Below are 18,782 nucleotides of genomic sequence, written 5' to 3' on the forward strand. Positions count from 1 at the left end.
TCCCCGAACCGAATTCAATAAGCCATCGAAACCGGAGATACGCCACTCTGGTCGTTCCAAGGGGTGAAAGTGGGGAAAGCAGGAGAAGCCTGGTGTAAAGAAGCTCCACGGGTAGCCGATGGCCCGTTCCATCGGAAGAAACCGAATTGCTAGCTTTGCCATTGTCCGCCACACACATCCTCACAGGGCACATTGATTTTAAAAAATAGTTTTCTGCAGAATTGACAGACTTCTCCAAGGTCAAATTTTTCAATCATTGTATTGTATTCTACTCGTCCAGAGGAACGAACTTCTCGCGGGAACCGTTTATCAAAAATGATGTTGAAACATTTCAAAATCACACTTACCTTCCTCGAAAAAGATACTATCGAAAACCTAACCACAAAAATATACGAGTGATGTGTTGCTAATATAAAAGAAATAAACATGTAAACTGTGTTAAATATGTAAGACAGAGAAATTTCAGTCAAATATTTGTCCCACGACGATGTTTAAAACTTAATCGTTCAAATACGTTTTGTGCAACAGCACAGCCAAGATTGTCTTCAGAGGAGAAGCAGGTGTCCGATGACTTATTGAAGGGAGTGTATATCACGAGAAGACCCGATCAGAACGAATATGTGTAATCGAACTCTCTCCTTCGCCTACATCGCTTCCCTGAACCGTATCATATGTCTCGCGAGCGCGTGTACCCCCCAAGCTTTTTCCAAACCGTACGACGAAATTTCATTTTACCCGACCGCCCTCGTTGTAACGGCACCCGGAAATTCCGAATTAAAAATCGTCGAGGGGACCCGGCAAAGTCTCTCTTATTTTCGTCCTCCGTTATTTCGTTTCTGGGATTCCTGGCGTTCTCTTCTCGGAGGCAACTTGTTCCTCGAACATTCGAAGCAGAACGCTGCCGGAAATAACTACAGCAGGAATTTTCCGAAGGATCTCTTCCTGCCATTAAAACAATCCGAAATTTCCGCATTTTCTGCGCAGCTTCCCTTTATCCAGAGCTCATAATGGAATTATCGTTTGAACAAATTTTAATGGAACTTTGAACAATTTGCGAGGTAATATGCGAGGGGTAAAAACTGAAGCATAACGAACGCATTGAAAGAAGCTGTAGTTCTATTTTTATTTTTGTTCTTTCTGCTGTTCGATGGAATAACGCGGAAAGTAATTTCACGATGCATATTTACACCCTAAAAATACGCAGAGATTGTTATTGCTCGCGTTTACGCAATCCATTAGCAATTATTTGTTCAGATCGAATACATTCCTTCGTTCGCGATGTAATTTGATGAAACTTTAAATTGAATCTGATGTATTAGCTCGCAAATATTAATAAATCCGCTACACATTTCCTCCAGTAAATCTGATGCAAAATGAAATGAAACAAATGCCCTATGGACAAGAGTCGTGGTGTTTTAATTACCATTTTTTCCTCGTCGTATCGTTAAATGAAATAGTGCAGAATTATCGACGTATCGACAACGTTTGTATAGAATTTATCCGAAACCATTTGTTTACCCGTGAACCGGTATTTTAAACAAAATGTTTTAAACGCACACTGAAATATTTCGTTCGAACGACCGAAAGTTTGTCTGTCGTCAAAAATGAACGTTTACGGAAACGGAAGCCTTTATTTCTCTCCGATGTTTCCTCGGCGCGCGTCGGTAGTCGCCGGAAGGCACTTAGCCTTTAAAACATATTTTTGTTTGCCGAGCTATCGAAATCGTTTCAACGCGCATCGTAAAATCCAATTCGATAGCGTGTGTATAGGCACTCGCCGGCAAACATTTATCCGCGTAGGAGCATTTGTCGGGTTTTATATCTGGGTTGCTGCGATGTGTCTGGATTCTCTTCGCTCGCGATTTATCGGGATACATTGAAGTCGGTGACGCGGGTTGTATCGAAGCTGTTTCCCTGAAACCACGTGTTTGATTGATGACATTGTTCGGCAACAATGTTTCTACGTTCTGCGAACATTCACGCGCGAGTACCGACCTTTTCCTATCTGTGTGTGGCTTCCCTTCGAAAGGTGGAAGTATAGGACCACTGGAAAAACACTAGCCATAATATTGGCTAATAATCACTATAAAATCCACAGACCTATAGTGTACATAGTAAAGTGGACATTTTGAGTTATCTACTTCGTATTAAAGAAGAAATCAAGTAGAATTTAATGTAAAAACTGGGTAACCTATCAAAGTAAAATCTACAACATCTAGTGAGCAGTGTTCAAAGCAGATAAAAAATAAATACAGATTTCTATTTATGTTATAAATGGGCAACTCGACTTAAAAAAATTTTTTTTTAATACAAAATGATGTTTTTCATGTATTGTTCCACTTAAAATAAAGAAATATAAGCAGATATTGGCATTATGTTTAAAATAACGGTGTTTCCCTACCGAAATCTTAAAACCTTAAAATACTGTTTCAACAATTTCTCTAAAATAAGGAATTGTAAGTTACCTAGTTCTCACGTTCAGGCGGCGATATAAAGCTAGCAAATAGTAAAACTATTGAATAGTAAAGCTAGCGAATACTACAGCTAGCACATAATAAAGCTAGTAAATAGTAAACTTAGTGAATACAGAAGCTAGCAAATCAGTAAAGCTAGAAAATAGTAAAGCTAGAAAATAGTAAAGCTAGAAAATAGTAAAGCTAGAAAATAGTAAAGCTAGAAAATAGTGAAGCTAGAAAATAGTAAAGTTAGAAAATAGTAAAGTCAGAAAATAGTAAAGTCAGAAAATAGTAAAGCTAGAAAATAAAGAGTAACGCTAGCAAATAAAGAGTGACGCTAGCAAATAAAGAGTGACGCGCCCGTGCGCCAATTTCAAAATGTAACGCACAGGAAATGCGTCCGATATCCCGAACACTTTTGTGCGAAAGGATCAAGGACGCCTCTGCGCGTGAGCGTAGAATAGCGAAGATATTTCCAACAGCTTGATCAACAAATATGTTCAATTTAATCCGCGTTTAATCCTCCGCGCTGCCACGGAATACAGCGACCAATTGATGATGTTTAATTACAATTTTATACTATTATCCGCTTATACCTGGATTTAAGCCCGTTGAGTTTCGAGCTCGCCAGGAATAATCGAGCCCTGTCCGTGTCATTGAAAGCTCGAGGAGCCTCTTTGTATCACGAACTGCGCGAGGAGCTTACGTAAAGCTCCGCGGAACACGCGTTTTCATTAAGGATGGATACGCGAGGCCGCCATGACACGCGACAACTTTTGCTCCACCGGCCATTATAAATCTGGTACTATGGTGGTGTCTCGTTGCGAATCGATAACCTGAACTTCAGCGACCTGTGCAAACTTTTTCTTCCTTTTCAGACAATTTTCTTTGCCTCGATGCACGGGCGATCGCTTCGTTGGTCGCATTCTTCGATTAATTTCTTGACTGCGGGCTACGGGAACGGGTTAATATGCTTTTAAAGAGTTTGAAAATACCGTTGGAAATTATTGAGAGATATAAATGCAAAGACGCAGACCTACAAAACGTACTTTTTAAATTTTCAGCATAGGCCCACATAAAAAAATTGTGAAATGCAACTTTTGGTATTTTTTTCTACAATTCCGATCAATTGCAATTTTTGAAATAATTTCTTTTTACATCCTGTAGTGAACTAATTGCTCTAGCTTCCAAAAAAAGTTCAAATCGAATAGTACAATATTAAAAAGAGCGTCCGAATATTAATTCGAGTAGTAATTATTTAATGTTCAGTACCTTTCCATATGCCATTGTCGTAGAGATGAATGTTAACCCCTTGCCGTACAATTACAGTGATTAGAACGTCTTCATGCGCAAAAATGATAGAAGGGAAAAGGAAATGTATACGTTTCGTGTGCCTACATTTATTTGAATGCTTAAATATTGATCACAAATGAATCAAATGTTGTTTCATCTAAAATGAAACGCGTAACATTCATATTTGCTAGACTTTGTTAAAAACCTTCACCTGGCTCGTCAAAATATACGGCAAGGGGTTAAATATAATTGAATTGCAACATAGAATTTTTCAAATGGCTTCGATATTTATACCTCTCAATTATTCAGTATTCCAACACCACAGGAAATTGCGGCAGTGGAAAATTTCCTCTTTCGAGGAACCTCGCAAGAACAGTCTATTGTGTACACGCTCCACCCCCGTTGCGCAACGGAAAACGAAAGAAGCACGGTGGACGTGATCCCTCACGGTTCCGCGAGCATGTTCGCGAAGACGGACGTGCACAAAGTGACGAAATTGGTCCAAGGCCATCGGAAACTAACCGACAAAAGACAATAAAGTCCGGGAGGAAGCAATTTCAATAACCTACGTTACGCAGGATCGATCGTGGTCGACCATCGTACAAGAACGGCCACGTCGCAAACCACCATCCTTCAGAGAAAAACCGCGTCTCTTTCACGATCCTGGTCTCTGCGTACGCACGTGACTTGTAAATCATCCATAACGCGTGTCAAATCGGTCGTGAAATGATAAATGCCAGCAAGCCGCGTCGGACGCGTCGAATTTTTCCTTTTCCAACGATTTGATACGCCCGGTGACAGCGGCGCGCAACTTTTGCCGGAAATGATGAATCGATACATTATTTATCGCTCTGCGAGGTAATTATGCCATATTAGTTCCGCATGGTTCCCTCTGCGAAATTATTGCTGCCATGAAAATGATTTAATGTTGCTCCTGCTTTACAGGGGATTCGAAAAATTGGACGTTAACGTTGTGACATTTTCAAAATAATATGCAGGGTGTCCGCGATAATTTGTACCAGCATTTTTTTTCGTAAACATTGGAAAAAACCGAAGAGGAGGAAGTTGTAGTGTACAATTTTACTAGCAATATGATAGCGAATCTCAATTTTTTAATTTTTAATATTTTTCGAGAAACAAAGGAGACCTTTATTTTTGTGTAAATGAAATGCTATATATTTTACTACGTTTTTATTAGCTCGCTTTCTTGTCTGTCTGTCCGTCTGTTCGGTACAAATTTTGCAATTGGTTATAAACTAACTTCCCGATGAGCTAGAGACTTGAAATGTTAAACATAGCTCAGAACTGGATGACAATGCAATATGTAGAAAGAAATTTTTAAAAAAAGCCTATGCGTTTAGGAGATGTAAACTATTAAATTTAACTGTTACACCTCCCCGCGCGACGCTCGGCAGTACGTGATCGCGTTCAGCGATCCCCACTCCGCGCGAAAAATATTAAAAATAGAAACAATATTGAGATACGCAATCATATCGCTGATAAATTATACTACAACTTCTCCCCTTCGGTTTTTTTCTAGTGTTTATTGTTTACGAAAGAAACGCTGGTACAAATTATCGCGAACACCCTGTATAGGTCAGTTTGTGACATAATTGCAACATGGCTTCCTTCTTTATTATACATAATGAATAATGATCTAACATGGTTTGTTGAAATTTATTTCAATGTAAACGAGCCGTTTTGTGATTATAATTAATGCCATCGAGTGAGTGTGGAGAATTATTAGCAATATACTAACGGTAGAAAATGGAACGTATTTGTGCGAATGAATTCCACAGCCGCAGGAAATATTTGTTTCTGAGAATTAATAAGGCAAAAGTTCCCAGAACAGAGAACGTGGGCAGCCACGTGTTTTCATATTTCAGAAAGGATTCGCGACAGAGAGGCAAATAAATAAAAAAGCGATGCTCGTGCTGAGATAAAATTTTATTTTTATTTTTGTTGCGACCTTCGTCCCTCGAATATTGACACACGCCGAGGAATCATTCTATATTTAACCTAGTATTGAATTTTTCCGCCTTTTATTATTCTTCGAGAGCTCCTACGTTCACTGACAACCCTCGAAAGATGGGACTCTTTTTTGAGCCTCTGTCGGATACTAAATATGAAAAACATTTATTTTCATCTGAGGTTTCGAGATTGGTATTGGAACATGCAAATTCGTTTAACCTTCGCAAGGTAATGTGGGGTCTCGGAGACCCCAGCATCCAATTATTGGAAAGAATTTTTATACGAATAAAATTAAATCTGTTTGTTTACTTTTTATCCTGTGCTATTCTTTATCCTAAATTGATTAAAAACGAGGCTATTTATGACATTCATTTTTCGGGGTTTAATAAGGGAAGAGGACTCCAAGTGTCCGACTTTGATTTTGATAATTTTTTGTGAGATGATGGTGTATGGACCCCTAATTATGTATGCAAAATATTAGGTGTAGTTACTCAATAGTTTTAAAGATATAAACAATTGAACTTTCACGAAAGCTAATGGCTAATGGAACTTCGAAAACTTGAAACTTTAATTGTTTATATCTTTAAAACTATTGAGTAACTACAGCTAATATTAGGGATCCATATACCATCGTCTCACAAAAAATGATCAAAATCGAAGTCTGGCACTTGGAGTCCTTCCCTTGTAAGAGAACCCCACCTTACTATTTATGTGTTATTTGACCTTGCCTTGCGAGGGTGAATAAAGATATGAAATTGAATGAAAGTGTAATTAAATGGAAACCTCGAACAAAGTATTATATATGCAACCTCATTCGAGGTTCCCATTAAATGATTAATTGCGATATGTTATTTCTCTGTTTTGTCTCTTTGAAATCGATAGTTGCATACCCGAAAGAAATACGCCGTAATAAATCCGAAAGTTCGCTCGGCTAACTTTAACTCGTCGTTCATATTCCGCGTCGTTCAATCATCATCTATCTTGCTTCCATGCAAACGTAGTTAACAGCGAAAACATTTCCCAACGAAGTCGATGAAAACAAACACTGCTACAATCTCTTTTCGCGAGAACATAAATTTTCGAAGCCGTAAAACTATCGCCGAGCCTGCGAACAAACGACAGAACTTTCCGAAAGTTCTACTATATATCCAGCTGAATTTTCCCTGAAAAAAACACATTAATTTTAGATCTTACATTTATTTTTATTGAGTACACGAACTCAACAGTTGAATATAATATCCTATAAAATTGAATAACAATTGAGAATCTGAACTGTGAACTCGCGGGACGATCAACTACTTTTCGTGCAGGACAATTAAAGCCCGGGTCTCGGGAAAGGAAAAGAGGGTCCGAAGGACAAACAACAGACGTTAATAAAATCATGGAAAAATACAAGATACGTCAACGGTGCGACATGATTCTATTGGACGGCGAAGCAACCGGAACGGCACTCGTGCGTGAGGGAATTGTCTGGACATGGACTACCCTCGTTCCCGGAGGACGCGATCCGAATCAAGGAACTCGAATTCCTTCGGGATGCCTTGTTTTCCCGGTAGTCGAAGGTTGCCCCGTGACAAAAAAGGCAAGAACGAATACACAGATCAATCGTCGGGGAATCAATTGCGATCGGAGCTAACCCGGGACCGTGGAATTTCGCCGGAGAAAACAGGAGGTTGGAGGCAATAAAATGTGCAATCTTGGGGGTAGAAGTCACCCTCCATCTCCGTGGAACCGGCAGCCGGAAATTTCATTTTAAATTCGAACGTGTTCGCCGGTTATGACGTCGACGACGCATGGTCGGAGCTCTGTTTTTCCTAGATTTCACCTGTAATTAGTGTTGTCGCGACACGAACAACCCTCTGTTCGAAAATCACTTCGAAATTCGTCAACGTTGGTTATTCCTACAGTTAGTTACGAATTTCTCGGTGAAATCCCTCGGGTATAAATTCATTTGGTTGAAGAAAATCTTGGTTGACGTGCTTTACACGCTTTAAAATTCGCGGGCAACGATTTTTACGGCACGTGTAACCAGGAAGTGTTTCAACCCCTTGCCTTGCGATTTATTTTACTCCTTTAAACATATAAATCTCTCGGATTTGAATTTGTTTCGTTGAAGAAAATCTAGCTTACACTCAGTAAAATAAGTTTCCATACACCCTTTAAAACGGAATAACTTTTTTATAATTGTAACAAACGCGACCTGATTTTTTCGAATCAATTAGAAGCACTGGTTTATGAAATGGTATGCAAAAAAGATTTTCCAAAAAATTATAATTTACAAAGTTACGTGCAAAAATAAAAAAGGCATTCTTTTTAACTTGTTTATTAGGGCCCCCTTAATGAAAATTTAAAATATATGTTTCGTAGATCTATGTTAGTTATATACACATGCTGAAAATTTCATCGAAATCGGTTAACGCAGAAAAAAAAACGACACGCATCGAAAGATGTACGATTTTGTGGATTTTAAGCGGAAACTGATCAAAAATCGTGTAAAACTACGATTACCAACGTTTAAACTTTAGTATTAGTAACTTTGTAAATTATAATTTTTTGGAAAATCTTTTTTGCATATCATTTCATAAACCAGTGCTTCTAATTGATTATAAAAAATCAGGTCTCTTTGTTACAATTATAAAAAAGTTATTCTGTTTTAAAGGGCGTTCGAATACTTTCGTGAGCCAATGTACATTACTCGCGTTGCTAAGAGAATTAATATTTAACACATCAAAGACCGTGCTGCGATTGATTAGGGAATTCCCACAATGCTAACGCATTATCAAACCACAGTACAGCCGATGGAAAGAGAAAACAATGAAATAACTATGTTCGGAACGTAACACTTTATAAAAACATAAAATCCCTCGGATGTTTTTACACACAGCGTGTAGAATTATTTTACATTTTATTTTATCATGAGAAAAAGAAAATTGATGTCTATATATCGTATGTCTATATTTTATATAATGGACGAACAACTTTCATATTGCATGAAGGTGGTCCAGTGATTAATATTTTTCAGTATTACTTGTTTCCGCTACCATGTGGATTAAAATGCAGGGTCTAATAAATTCCGTGCTGGGAAAGTTCGCACAAAAATACGAGCTAATTTAACAACGTGCGATAATTTATAATTACGTTGAAAACTTCACGAAAGCTGCCCCGGTGAGGTTCGTCTAAAAAATTCCGCGACGCGGAGAATGTTAAACAGGGGATGAAAGGGAGAGAATTTCCTATTGTTTCAGTATTCTGGGTTAACTGCTGATGTCGCGCGAGTGTGTTTCGTAATGCTGTGTACATATGTTGGGGGTTCCGCTGATTCGGTGAATTATAATAGACTCGATCCCAGAAAAAGCGTTTGAGTTGCTGCGCCAGCAGACAGCGAAAATTTATGACACTGTGTGCTACGTTACAGCGGGATATCCACTTGTAATTCAGCGATTTTATTGTATTAAATATGTTGCTCATTCGGCGAATATGTTTCCGGGAATTTATGCAAACGCGGAAAGCTTTCGGAAAGCCAGCAATATACTGCGGATGTTGTATTCTGTGTAACGATCAGGTCAACGTTGATCTCAAGGAAATAGGTTGAAAAACATCTGGAACAAATTTTATATGTTGGATCCGAGGCATTAAAAATAGGTAAAAAATGGATGCATAAGAATTTGGCTGGATTTGTATTAACTACGTTGTTCATTCGGCAAAAATGTTTCTGTGCGAAACATTGATTCGGAAAGCTTTCGGAAATAGGTTGAAAAACTGCTCAACAAATTTTATATGCAATTTAATATGTAAAAAAAATGGATGCCTAATGATTTGGCAGGATGCAGGATGAAATCGACAAAACTATTGGGCTGATTTTAAGGAACCTTGTTCAGTGGATACTCTTTTTTTTCCGTTCCAGATATACTTCATCTTGCTGGCGTTAACCACCGGCAAAGTGCTCCAGGGGGAGAGCGAGTATCTGAGGGGAAATCGTTCTTTGCCGAAGTCTGTCAGCTTCCTAGAAGCGGACACCATATCCCCCAGTGAGTACCCATCTCGTAATAACGGTAACACGCGTTCTCTCCGCTTCCGAGACGTAGCCGTTGACGAATAACTATGTTCCTATAGCTGGGAACGCAATACACTCGACAAACCAGCGGAACAATAAATGTCTTACGTGTAACACGCTTCTGTTGCTTCAGCCACGGTGAGGATCAACGTGGCCCTGCTCATGTGCTCGTGTTGCGGCGTGATTTGCTGCATCCTGCTCCTCTATGGTCTCTTCAAGGTGAGCCTCCTCATTTCCGGGTAACAAAATTCTCGCAGCTTGCGCACATCGATAGATTTAACACTAAACCTACCGAGCCTTAAAAGTAACTGGTACACATGTTCCCTTATAAAAATGACAAGATTGACTTTATTTAGACTTTGTGCAGCTCCAATTGTGCAACTCTAATAATTTCTTATAAAATTATTTTTATCATATAATCGTAAAATAAAAAATGTGCAACCATTTTGACCGGTGACGGTAGGTTTAGTGTTGACTTTAATTAGCTTCTTCGGATGACCCATTGCTATTGAATATTAAATAATTACGCAGTCTTCGCTTTTCTGTATTTTTATTTAAAGCATTTTTTGAGAACAATCGATATTAAAGTATGGTTGAACAAGCCCTACAAAGGATTTGATGCCATGGGAACGACCGCTAGAGCACATTTTGATCGCTGAAGTATCAGAGATATTCCAGCGAGAGCTGTGGAATCGTTGAATGTGAGCCCCGGATGGCAAATCCTTTTTAATCCCTTCCGAAATCATTGTACACTGCTGTGCGAAAGAAAGAAGCGCCCGGCCATATTTAATAGAAAATCGTAAAAAATCAAACAAGAACACAGCAAGCTTTGAAAAAGGATTCCGCTGTTTAATTGAATAGTTCTGAGAATATATCCGTGGTTGTCGGGAAGAACGCCGCTAATACTTTAAATGGAATAAATCAATCATTGTACAATACAATTTCTACATAAAGATATTTTTTGTTTGTCACTATATTTTATAATTATTCTGCGTGGTTCTTTCTTTTGCACAGCAGTGTATATGTCGAAGCGTAAATCATTTATTGTTTTCTCGGAGTATTATCAATATCAATCAGCATATCATCGTCTGTTTAGTGCAGTAGCCTCGCCAGCAATCTTCTATAGATCTGAAAATATTTCAAATCTAGTTTAGCTGCACAATTATACGCTAACTTTATTAATAATTAATAGACTGCGAATTTTATGCATTTCTGACAAAAATGGGTACGCACAATTTAAGGCAGGGGACATGTTAAAAGTATTTAAGGACATCAATGTGTGTTGGTTTCTGCTTAATGGGATGATTCAAAGAAGAACACCATTTTTTATTTAGCTCCTGTGTCTTGCAATCGATGCAAACATTTTTTATTTTGCCTAAAGATCCGCCGTCTAATAATTAATGTATTATATCGAAGTGCAAATACGTATGCGCAGAAGATATTGAAAAAATCCGCAGATATGTCGGATTCATTTTATGTGTATTAAAAGTCGGTACGTTGTATCAAGGTGTAGAATACAATTTCAAGGGACGAACGAGGCAATGGCTTTCCGGAAGAAGATGAAATTGCGGCGACAACGAACGTTCCCCCGAGCAAAATTAATTAACGCGTTTAACAGCGGCACACGGAACATTTCCCGGATTCCAGCACTGTTTCCGGGAGTCCGCCGCGAGATTTCGTTTGTGTAAATATTACCGAGAGACACACACTGGGTCCCCGTAAACCGTGTGTGATCCCGAGTCGCGTGTTTCTTACGCGAAATAGAAATCGTCGACGCGAGAATGAGATTAATTCCGCCCTTGAGTGACGCAAACGCCTCCGTTGCCAATCCCCCGATCGCCGTTTCCAATGTTGCAAGAGAACACTGCGAGGATATCAGAGAGAAAGGGTGTGAGAGATAAGGAATACCGAGGAGAGATTCCCACCCTGCAGATTCAGTCGCAGACATTGTTTTTTCCCGAATTAATTCAAACAGTATTTAATTAGAGGAGAATTATACATGAATGTTATGAGTCTTCATGCAAAATAATAATTGTCTAACGATTGTATATCGATTTCATGAAATAGAAACCGAATTGAATGTTACTTCTTCCCTTAACGATTTTAATAGAGCAAATATCATATATTGATATCTTCAATCTTTTAAATTTTTCTACAATTTTGCAGGGACCAAACATAACAGTTATTCTAAAATATTCTACGATAAAAAATCATTAATAAATAGATGATTGTTATTAAAATTTAAGATAATGCACAGAAAATATAAAGAAAAAATTCGGAGAACAAAATGATTAAAAAATATCGATTTATATACTTTTTGGTTACAAATAACAGTTATTAGTGTTTAAAAAATTGATTCCTCCTCGAAAACTGAATTTCTTTTCACTTGTTCATAATAATTACTAGACTGCGGATCTTTAGGCAAAATAAAAAAGGTCTACGTCGATTCCAAGACACAGAGGGGTTACATAAAAATTTCTTTCTTGTTTTAATTATTTTATTCAACTGAAACTAATACGTTGATGTTCTTATATATAATACATTTTTTAAATATGTCCACTGCTTTAAATTGTACGTACCAATTTTTGTTATAAACGCATAAAATCCGCAGTCTAGTTATAACAGTTATGGTCCCTGCAATTTTGAATTCCATCTGCTCAATTTGAGTATAAATTTATAAACATTCGCAGTCTAGTTATGAGCCTTTTTGCCTCTCACCGCGTCCGCTTCAGTTACGATCCGAACGTTTTCAATCGCGAATTATTCGAACCAGTTCCATGAAGTTGTTCTTCCATCGAATTCTTGTACGTACTAATTGTTCGTCTAATAATGAATAATAACTAGTTAATCCACGATCTAGATTATTTCCCCTCCGGAAATCGTCTTTTCTGTGATTCACTCCGATATCCCTGGTGTTTAAAATACGTCCGAAGTTCTCACCGCTGGGGACAGAGTATATTGAAGTCCAGGGACATCTCGGGTCACGATATATCCCTCTGTCTGACAAGCCAAAGCTCGCTAGGACCACTCGATCCTCCGTGATTCTTCCGTATCAAGGAAGCCAGCTCCTTCGGGGCGATGATAAAAATTGCATCGGTCCTGTAAGAACTTGGGGGTGGATTTGTCCGTCATTTGGGATAAACTAGCAGGAAGACCGATACGAGGGCGATAAGACGTCGATTACGAGGGGACACTAGAATTCTCGGATTACACTGCTACAGTTCCTGTACGAAGTTCCTGTAAAATGGTAAAGCAGTTAACTATACTCACGGAGAAGATCGACTTTACCACAGTCCTTCTTGCTTGTTGCCTCGGAAAATGAATATGCTCTTCGTGAATGATATTTACTTGACATCGTATTACGTATATATATATATATATATGTGTACGTGAGGATCTTGCAACATGGTCCCTCTTTAATTAGAAAATCGGAGAAACTCAGCTGTGTAACACGGTATTTCCATTAAATGAAGCGGAAACTTGGAGACGAGCTTCGAGAGCCCTTCGTGAAGTTTGCAAGGTCGGTTCGAGGAAATGTAAAGAGGCCTGTGTGGAAAGAAGCTTTACTACGAGTCCCCACCATCCTGTAGAAATAAAACGGTTCTGCAAAATGGATTAAGCAACGTTCAGTTCAAGTTGGCAGAAAAGTCTCCATCATATTTTTTTCCATTGATACTTTAAACATTTGACGTTCCAACGATTGTATATTAAAAGTCGTTTCTGATCAGCAAAGCAGAGTTGGGCAGAAATTTAATCAACGATTGACGAATAAATGTCTACTTCAATCGATAATCGCAATTAACAATTAATCTCATAGTTTAGTCGTTAATTGCTGAAACTTCGAAATGAAATACGGAATCGAAACTGTATGAATCGTTAAGACGATTAACTTCATCAATCGATTGAATCAATCGCCGATTTTTCGATGATTTCTTCTTTTAATCAACGATTGACGATTAACGATTAACTTCATCGATCGATTGAATCAATCGCCGATTTTTTCGATGATTTCTTCTTTTAATCAACGATTGACGATTAACTTCATCGATCGATTGAATCAATCGCCGATTTTTCAATGATTACTTTTTTAATCGTACACATTAATCAATCAATCTTCAGCAATTCAACTCTGCAGCAAAGTCGATGAATCCTTCCCTCGAAAACACAAATTTTGAGAACAATGAAATAATATAAAGCACGTCAAGAAGACTATATCAACGGGAAGATTAAATAAAAACTTTTTTCCGGTGCAAATCAGTTAATGTGCTCTTACAATGATGCACTCTCAACAAACCACAAAGCAATGCCGCGTTGCTTTGAGAGGTGTACGATGATTGTGAAGTACGATAGCAACATAGAACACGCTGCGTCAGAGAGTCGCAGAGAAAAAATGAAAGTGGGATCCGTGGAAAAAGAAGAAGAACGATGGGGAGAGGATAGTAGGACAGTATCTAGTCAACGAGGGAGCAAAAAATTTACGAGCCAGATAAGCCGGAACCCCCTTGACTGACGTCCGACCGCAAAATCTCTCCGGAAAGTTTCCCGGTGATCGAATTGAATCTTCGTTACCGCCCTACGGAAACTCGAGGCTATGTAAAATCGAAATTGGACGGTACGTGCGCGGAGAACGGCGAACTTATTGTTATTCGTCTATTAACCGAAGTTCTACCAAAAATAAATTTTTATTATAAGGTTCCTCTCTCTCTCTCTCAGAGTATTACTTCAGTTAGCGTCGAGGTGTCTTTTAAGACACGTGCCGCCATTTTGGCAACAGCAATGCGCTCGAAAAGAAAAAGTTTTTATTTCTTTTCACTTTCTATGAATTAATCTCAGAGGATTTATTGTTTCTGAAGCAGAACAAAGTCTCTTTAATTATGTGCGCCGCCATTTTGGTAATACAGGTCTGGAAAAATTCATGTTTGCGCTGTACGATGGTACGCAAACATTGCATGAAAGAACAAATTCGTACCTCTTTTCATTTTCTCTGAATTAATTCTAGAAGATTTATTGTTTCCGAAGCAGAACAAAGTCTCTTTAATGATGTGCGCCGCCATTTTTGGTAATACAGGTTTGGAAAAATTCATGTTTGCGCTGTACGATGGTACGCAAACATTGCATGAAAGAACAAATTTGTACCTCGTTACATGTTCTCAGAATAAATTGTAGAAGTTTAATTTTTTCTAAAATGAAATATAATTTCTGAAAAACATCTTTGAAGATCATGCCGCCATTGAAAATGGAAACGTGAACGCGTCGGGTCGGACCGAGGAGATTTAATTAATTCTGCCGCCAGAGACTTCAGTGTCATTACGATTTAACGAGTTCACTTCATGGAATGATTTATTTTGTGCTAATTAATTCTGCGAACCAATAATTGCATCGTCTAGGGATGGTCTTCACAGATTTCATAAAAAGATGCTCTCGAACATATTATACATCAACGAATGAAAGAAATATCGGAGGACGGGAGAGGGACGCAAGAAGTTATTCAAATCGAACCATTTGAAGAAGCCGCAAGAGGGACCGAGCTCGCATAAACGCGGTCTGCTTTGTATATTTCCGTTATCCGTTGCATTAGAATAATCGTTCCTCGACGCGCTTATGTTAGCGTGCCGTCTGAAACGGGGAATTGAATCCCCTCGCGAGAAAGTGGCTCGCGCAGAGTGTATTCTTATACCGGAATACACGACGCAGGGTACCGGGATTTCAGACTCGATTTTACAAAGATAAATGGAAAAAGGCTTCTTCGAATGGAGACTTGGAAAACGTAGCCCGCGGTGGTCCGACACTTATGGATCGTGATGTTTCGTAACGTCGGAGACGCTTTATCCGCTGAAATATGCGATCCAAGGAATCTTGAGAAATGAAACCTAATGGGGCTAGGTCTTCGTGCATTTGTGCCGTAAATAAATTCTTAAAGAGTGTAAGGGAGCGTGCTTTAATCAAAACCGACCCCTGTTTCGTTTTAACAAGAGATTTTCTAGCTCATCGGACACGTTTCTTCTCGATTTTAAGATTTATAGACTTGACACGGAATTATAAATATTAAATTGCTTTAGCTTTAGTTTTTTAATACGATCGTTTGGTCCGATTTTTACCACGCTTATATTAGCTTGCCGAGTTAGAGACTCGAAACTTTAAACACAGCTCAGAACTAGATGACAATGCAATATTTAAAAACAAATTTAAAAAAAAAACTGTGCGTCTAGGAGAAAGAAAGTGTTTATATGTTAATATAACCTCGCCGTGCGATGATCGGTAGTACGTGATCGCGTTCGGCGATCCCCACTCCGCGCGCCAGCACTCCCTACTCCGCTACGCGTTCCCACTCCGACTCATCCCCACTCCACTGACCCACTTCGCACCGAAGGAACTCAGTGTGGTTGTGGTGTTCCGTTCATTCAGTTCCATTTCGGACAATTTCGGACTCCATCAAAAGATATCTTGCGTTTCTATATATATCTTACTATTTCATACCAGTATTACTATATCTCGAGTTCCATTTAAAAAAGACCAAAATGTAGAAAATAAAATATAAAAATATTTTTAAAAACCCCACTTATTTTAAAATGCACTAAAAAGGAGAAAATAATTTTTTTAGACATTAATTACTATAAATAAAAGCGTGGAGCGCCCACGAAGATTACGTCGATACTGTTTAGCGCTCCACGCTTTTATTTATAGTCGCTCATGTCTAAAAACATTATTTTCCTCTTTCTAGTACATTTTAATATAAGCGTGGTTTTTAAAAAGTTTTTTTATATATTTTTTTTAAAGATAAATTGTTAAAGTGATTAAACTGATAAATTCTTAAAGTGTAAGGCCGCGTGTATTAATCAGAACCGACCCCTGTTTCATTTTAACTAGAGATTTTCTAGCTGATCGAACACGTTTCTTCTCGATTTTAAGATTTATAGACTTGACACGGAATTATAAATATTAAATTGCTTTAATTTTGATTTTTTAATACGATCGTTAAAATCGATTTCTACCTTCGAATCGCGTGCATCAATCCAATTAGAGTCTCTCGACTCTTAAGCACTCTCGTAACTCTCATCCCTCGAGGTTCTGTTCTTATATCTATCCTCTTAGCTGCCATCACATTTAATTTGAAATCTCATGTCGTCCCGTGAGTAATGCCGCTTTCCGATCCCGACTCTCGCAGCAAAATATTCATCCTTCTATTTATTTTAATCGTTGGTGGTTAACGTTTCACTTACATCTCTTCAATACCGACTACAAATTTCAGAGTCGATTTTATCACTCGTAGAAAGAAATTTGAGTTAACCATTTGAATATGGAACATTCAAAATAAAAATTGTGTGCATTAATTACTAGGAGCTGCTCCGTAAATCATTATGTGGGCGAAAAATGTTTCGAACGAGTGCTGCGCAATCATTTCAATCTCTACTTGATATAATACCGTTGTACGCGGAATTTGATGCTTTATCCGAATTCCAGAAAAATATTGGGCATTCCGTTTGAAAAGCAGAAAGGACCCTCTCGTGCCTCCAATAACAAAATATATAAAAAAAACTTTTTAAAAACCACGCTTATATTAAAATGCACTAAAACGGAGAAAATAATTTTTTTCCTGGTTCTTCATAAAATACCGAATCCAATTAAATGATCAATAATATTTTTCCCCAAAATTTTAAGCAATTAGTTCAAATATTTCCTCTGTTATAAAATTAATGTCGGAATAGATAGAAAAATTTCATATAAATTTAAATAAAACCAAGACATTGTGACTATAAATAAAAGCGTGGAACGGCAACGAAGATTACGTCAATATTATTTTTATTCAATTCATATTAAATTTTTCTATCTATTCCGACACTAATTTTATAACTGAGGAAATTTTGAACTAATTGCTTAAAATTTTTGGGAAAAATATGGTTAATCATTTAACTGGATTCGGTATTTTATGGAGAACCAGGAAAAAAATTATTTTCTCCTTTTCAGTGCATTTTAATATTGAGCGTGGTTTTTAAGAAGTTTTCTTTATATAGTTTATAGGAGGAGGTTTAACATTCGATTAAAAGATTTGACGCATGCAACAACACGGCAAGTTAATACAAGCGTGGTAAAAAAAAAAAACAGATTACAGCCCTGTTTAAAAGATGTTTTCGTACAAATAATAACCTTCCCTGCGTAAACGTGCACGCATTCCGGCTTTGAAACAGCTACAGGAAACTATTCGACTAATTCGCGAGCGTAGAAATTTGCTCGCGGGATCCGCGCGATCCGTTCGCATAATTAATCCGACAGCTCGTATTCGTAAGCTCGCGTGGCGTCAATCTGTGTGACGTCGTCTGGGCGTCTCGGCGCCTTTGACGTATCCGCGGGGACTTGATTTTTCATCGGTGAAATGATTTATCGACGATCTCGTCGAGGTAAATCACGTTGCCAAGTCAACTCCTTACGTAAAACAGCTACGGCAACGTGATCGAGCAACCAAAATGCGAGAAAAAATTCAAAGCTCGTTCGATACGTCTCGATTCTCGAAGCAGAGGGACCCATTCATTGCTCTCTTCCCCGATCAATTGAAATTCAATTCCTTCGAACCTGTTCGAACCCGAGACATTTGTCGCGCTGAAGTGAAACGTTCGCCTCCTCGTTGCGGCGCTCCTCGGGGACCTGGCTCTGTAAAATGTTACGCAACTCGTGGGCATCGTTGCCATCATGATCGGCGAACAATCGAAGCGTAGAATCAACGCTGATCCAACTCTCTCGGGCACGGAATTCGCCAACCAGCGAAAATCATTTTTCTACGTTCAGTTTCCACGTGCAAAGTACAACGTACAAAGTTGCCGAGAACCCACAAACTTCAAATCAATTAAATCTCGTTGTTTTTCTAAGTGGACAGCGGATCTTTGTGGAAAGTAAAAATTGTCTACCTGAATTGCAACAAAACGAGACCTACAAAACGTACTTTTTAAATTTTCCATATAGGCTTACGTAAAAAAAGTTGTGAAATGCAACCTTTAGTATTTTTTCTACAATAT

General features: G+C 38.3%; 1 protein-coding gene across 2 annotated transcripts in view; it reads left to right on the forward strand.

The window, feature by feature from the left end:
* Positions 1-18,782, forward strand: part of LOC143212031 (uncharacterized) — a 53,063-nt gene that overhangs the window by 8,893 nt on the left and 25,388 nt on the right. For both annotated transcript variants that reach the window (XM_076430305.1, XM_076430306.1), the window contains exons 2-3: positions 9,625-9,748; positions 9,908-9,993. In XM_076430305.1, coding sequence (XP_076286420.1) covers positions 9,625-9,748; positions 9,908-9,993 — 210 coding nt within the window. The remainder of the gene's footprint in view (positions 1-9,624; positions 9,749-9,907; positions 9,994-18,782) is intronic.

The sequence above is a fragment of the Lasioglossum baleicum genome, chromosome 9 (assembly GCF_051020765.1).
Source record: "Lasioglossum baleicum chromosome 9, iyLasBale1, whole genome shotgun sequence".
Classification (NCBI taxonomy): Eukaryota; Metazoa; Arthropoda; class Insecta; order Hymenoptera; family Halictidae; genus Lasioglossum; species Lasioglossum baleicum.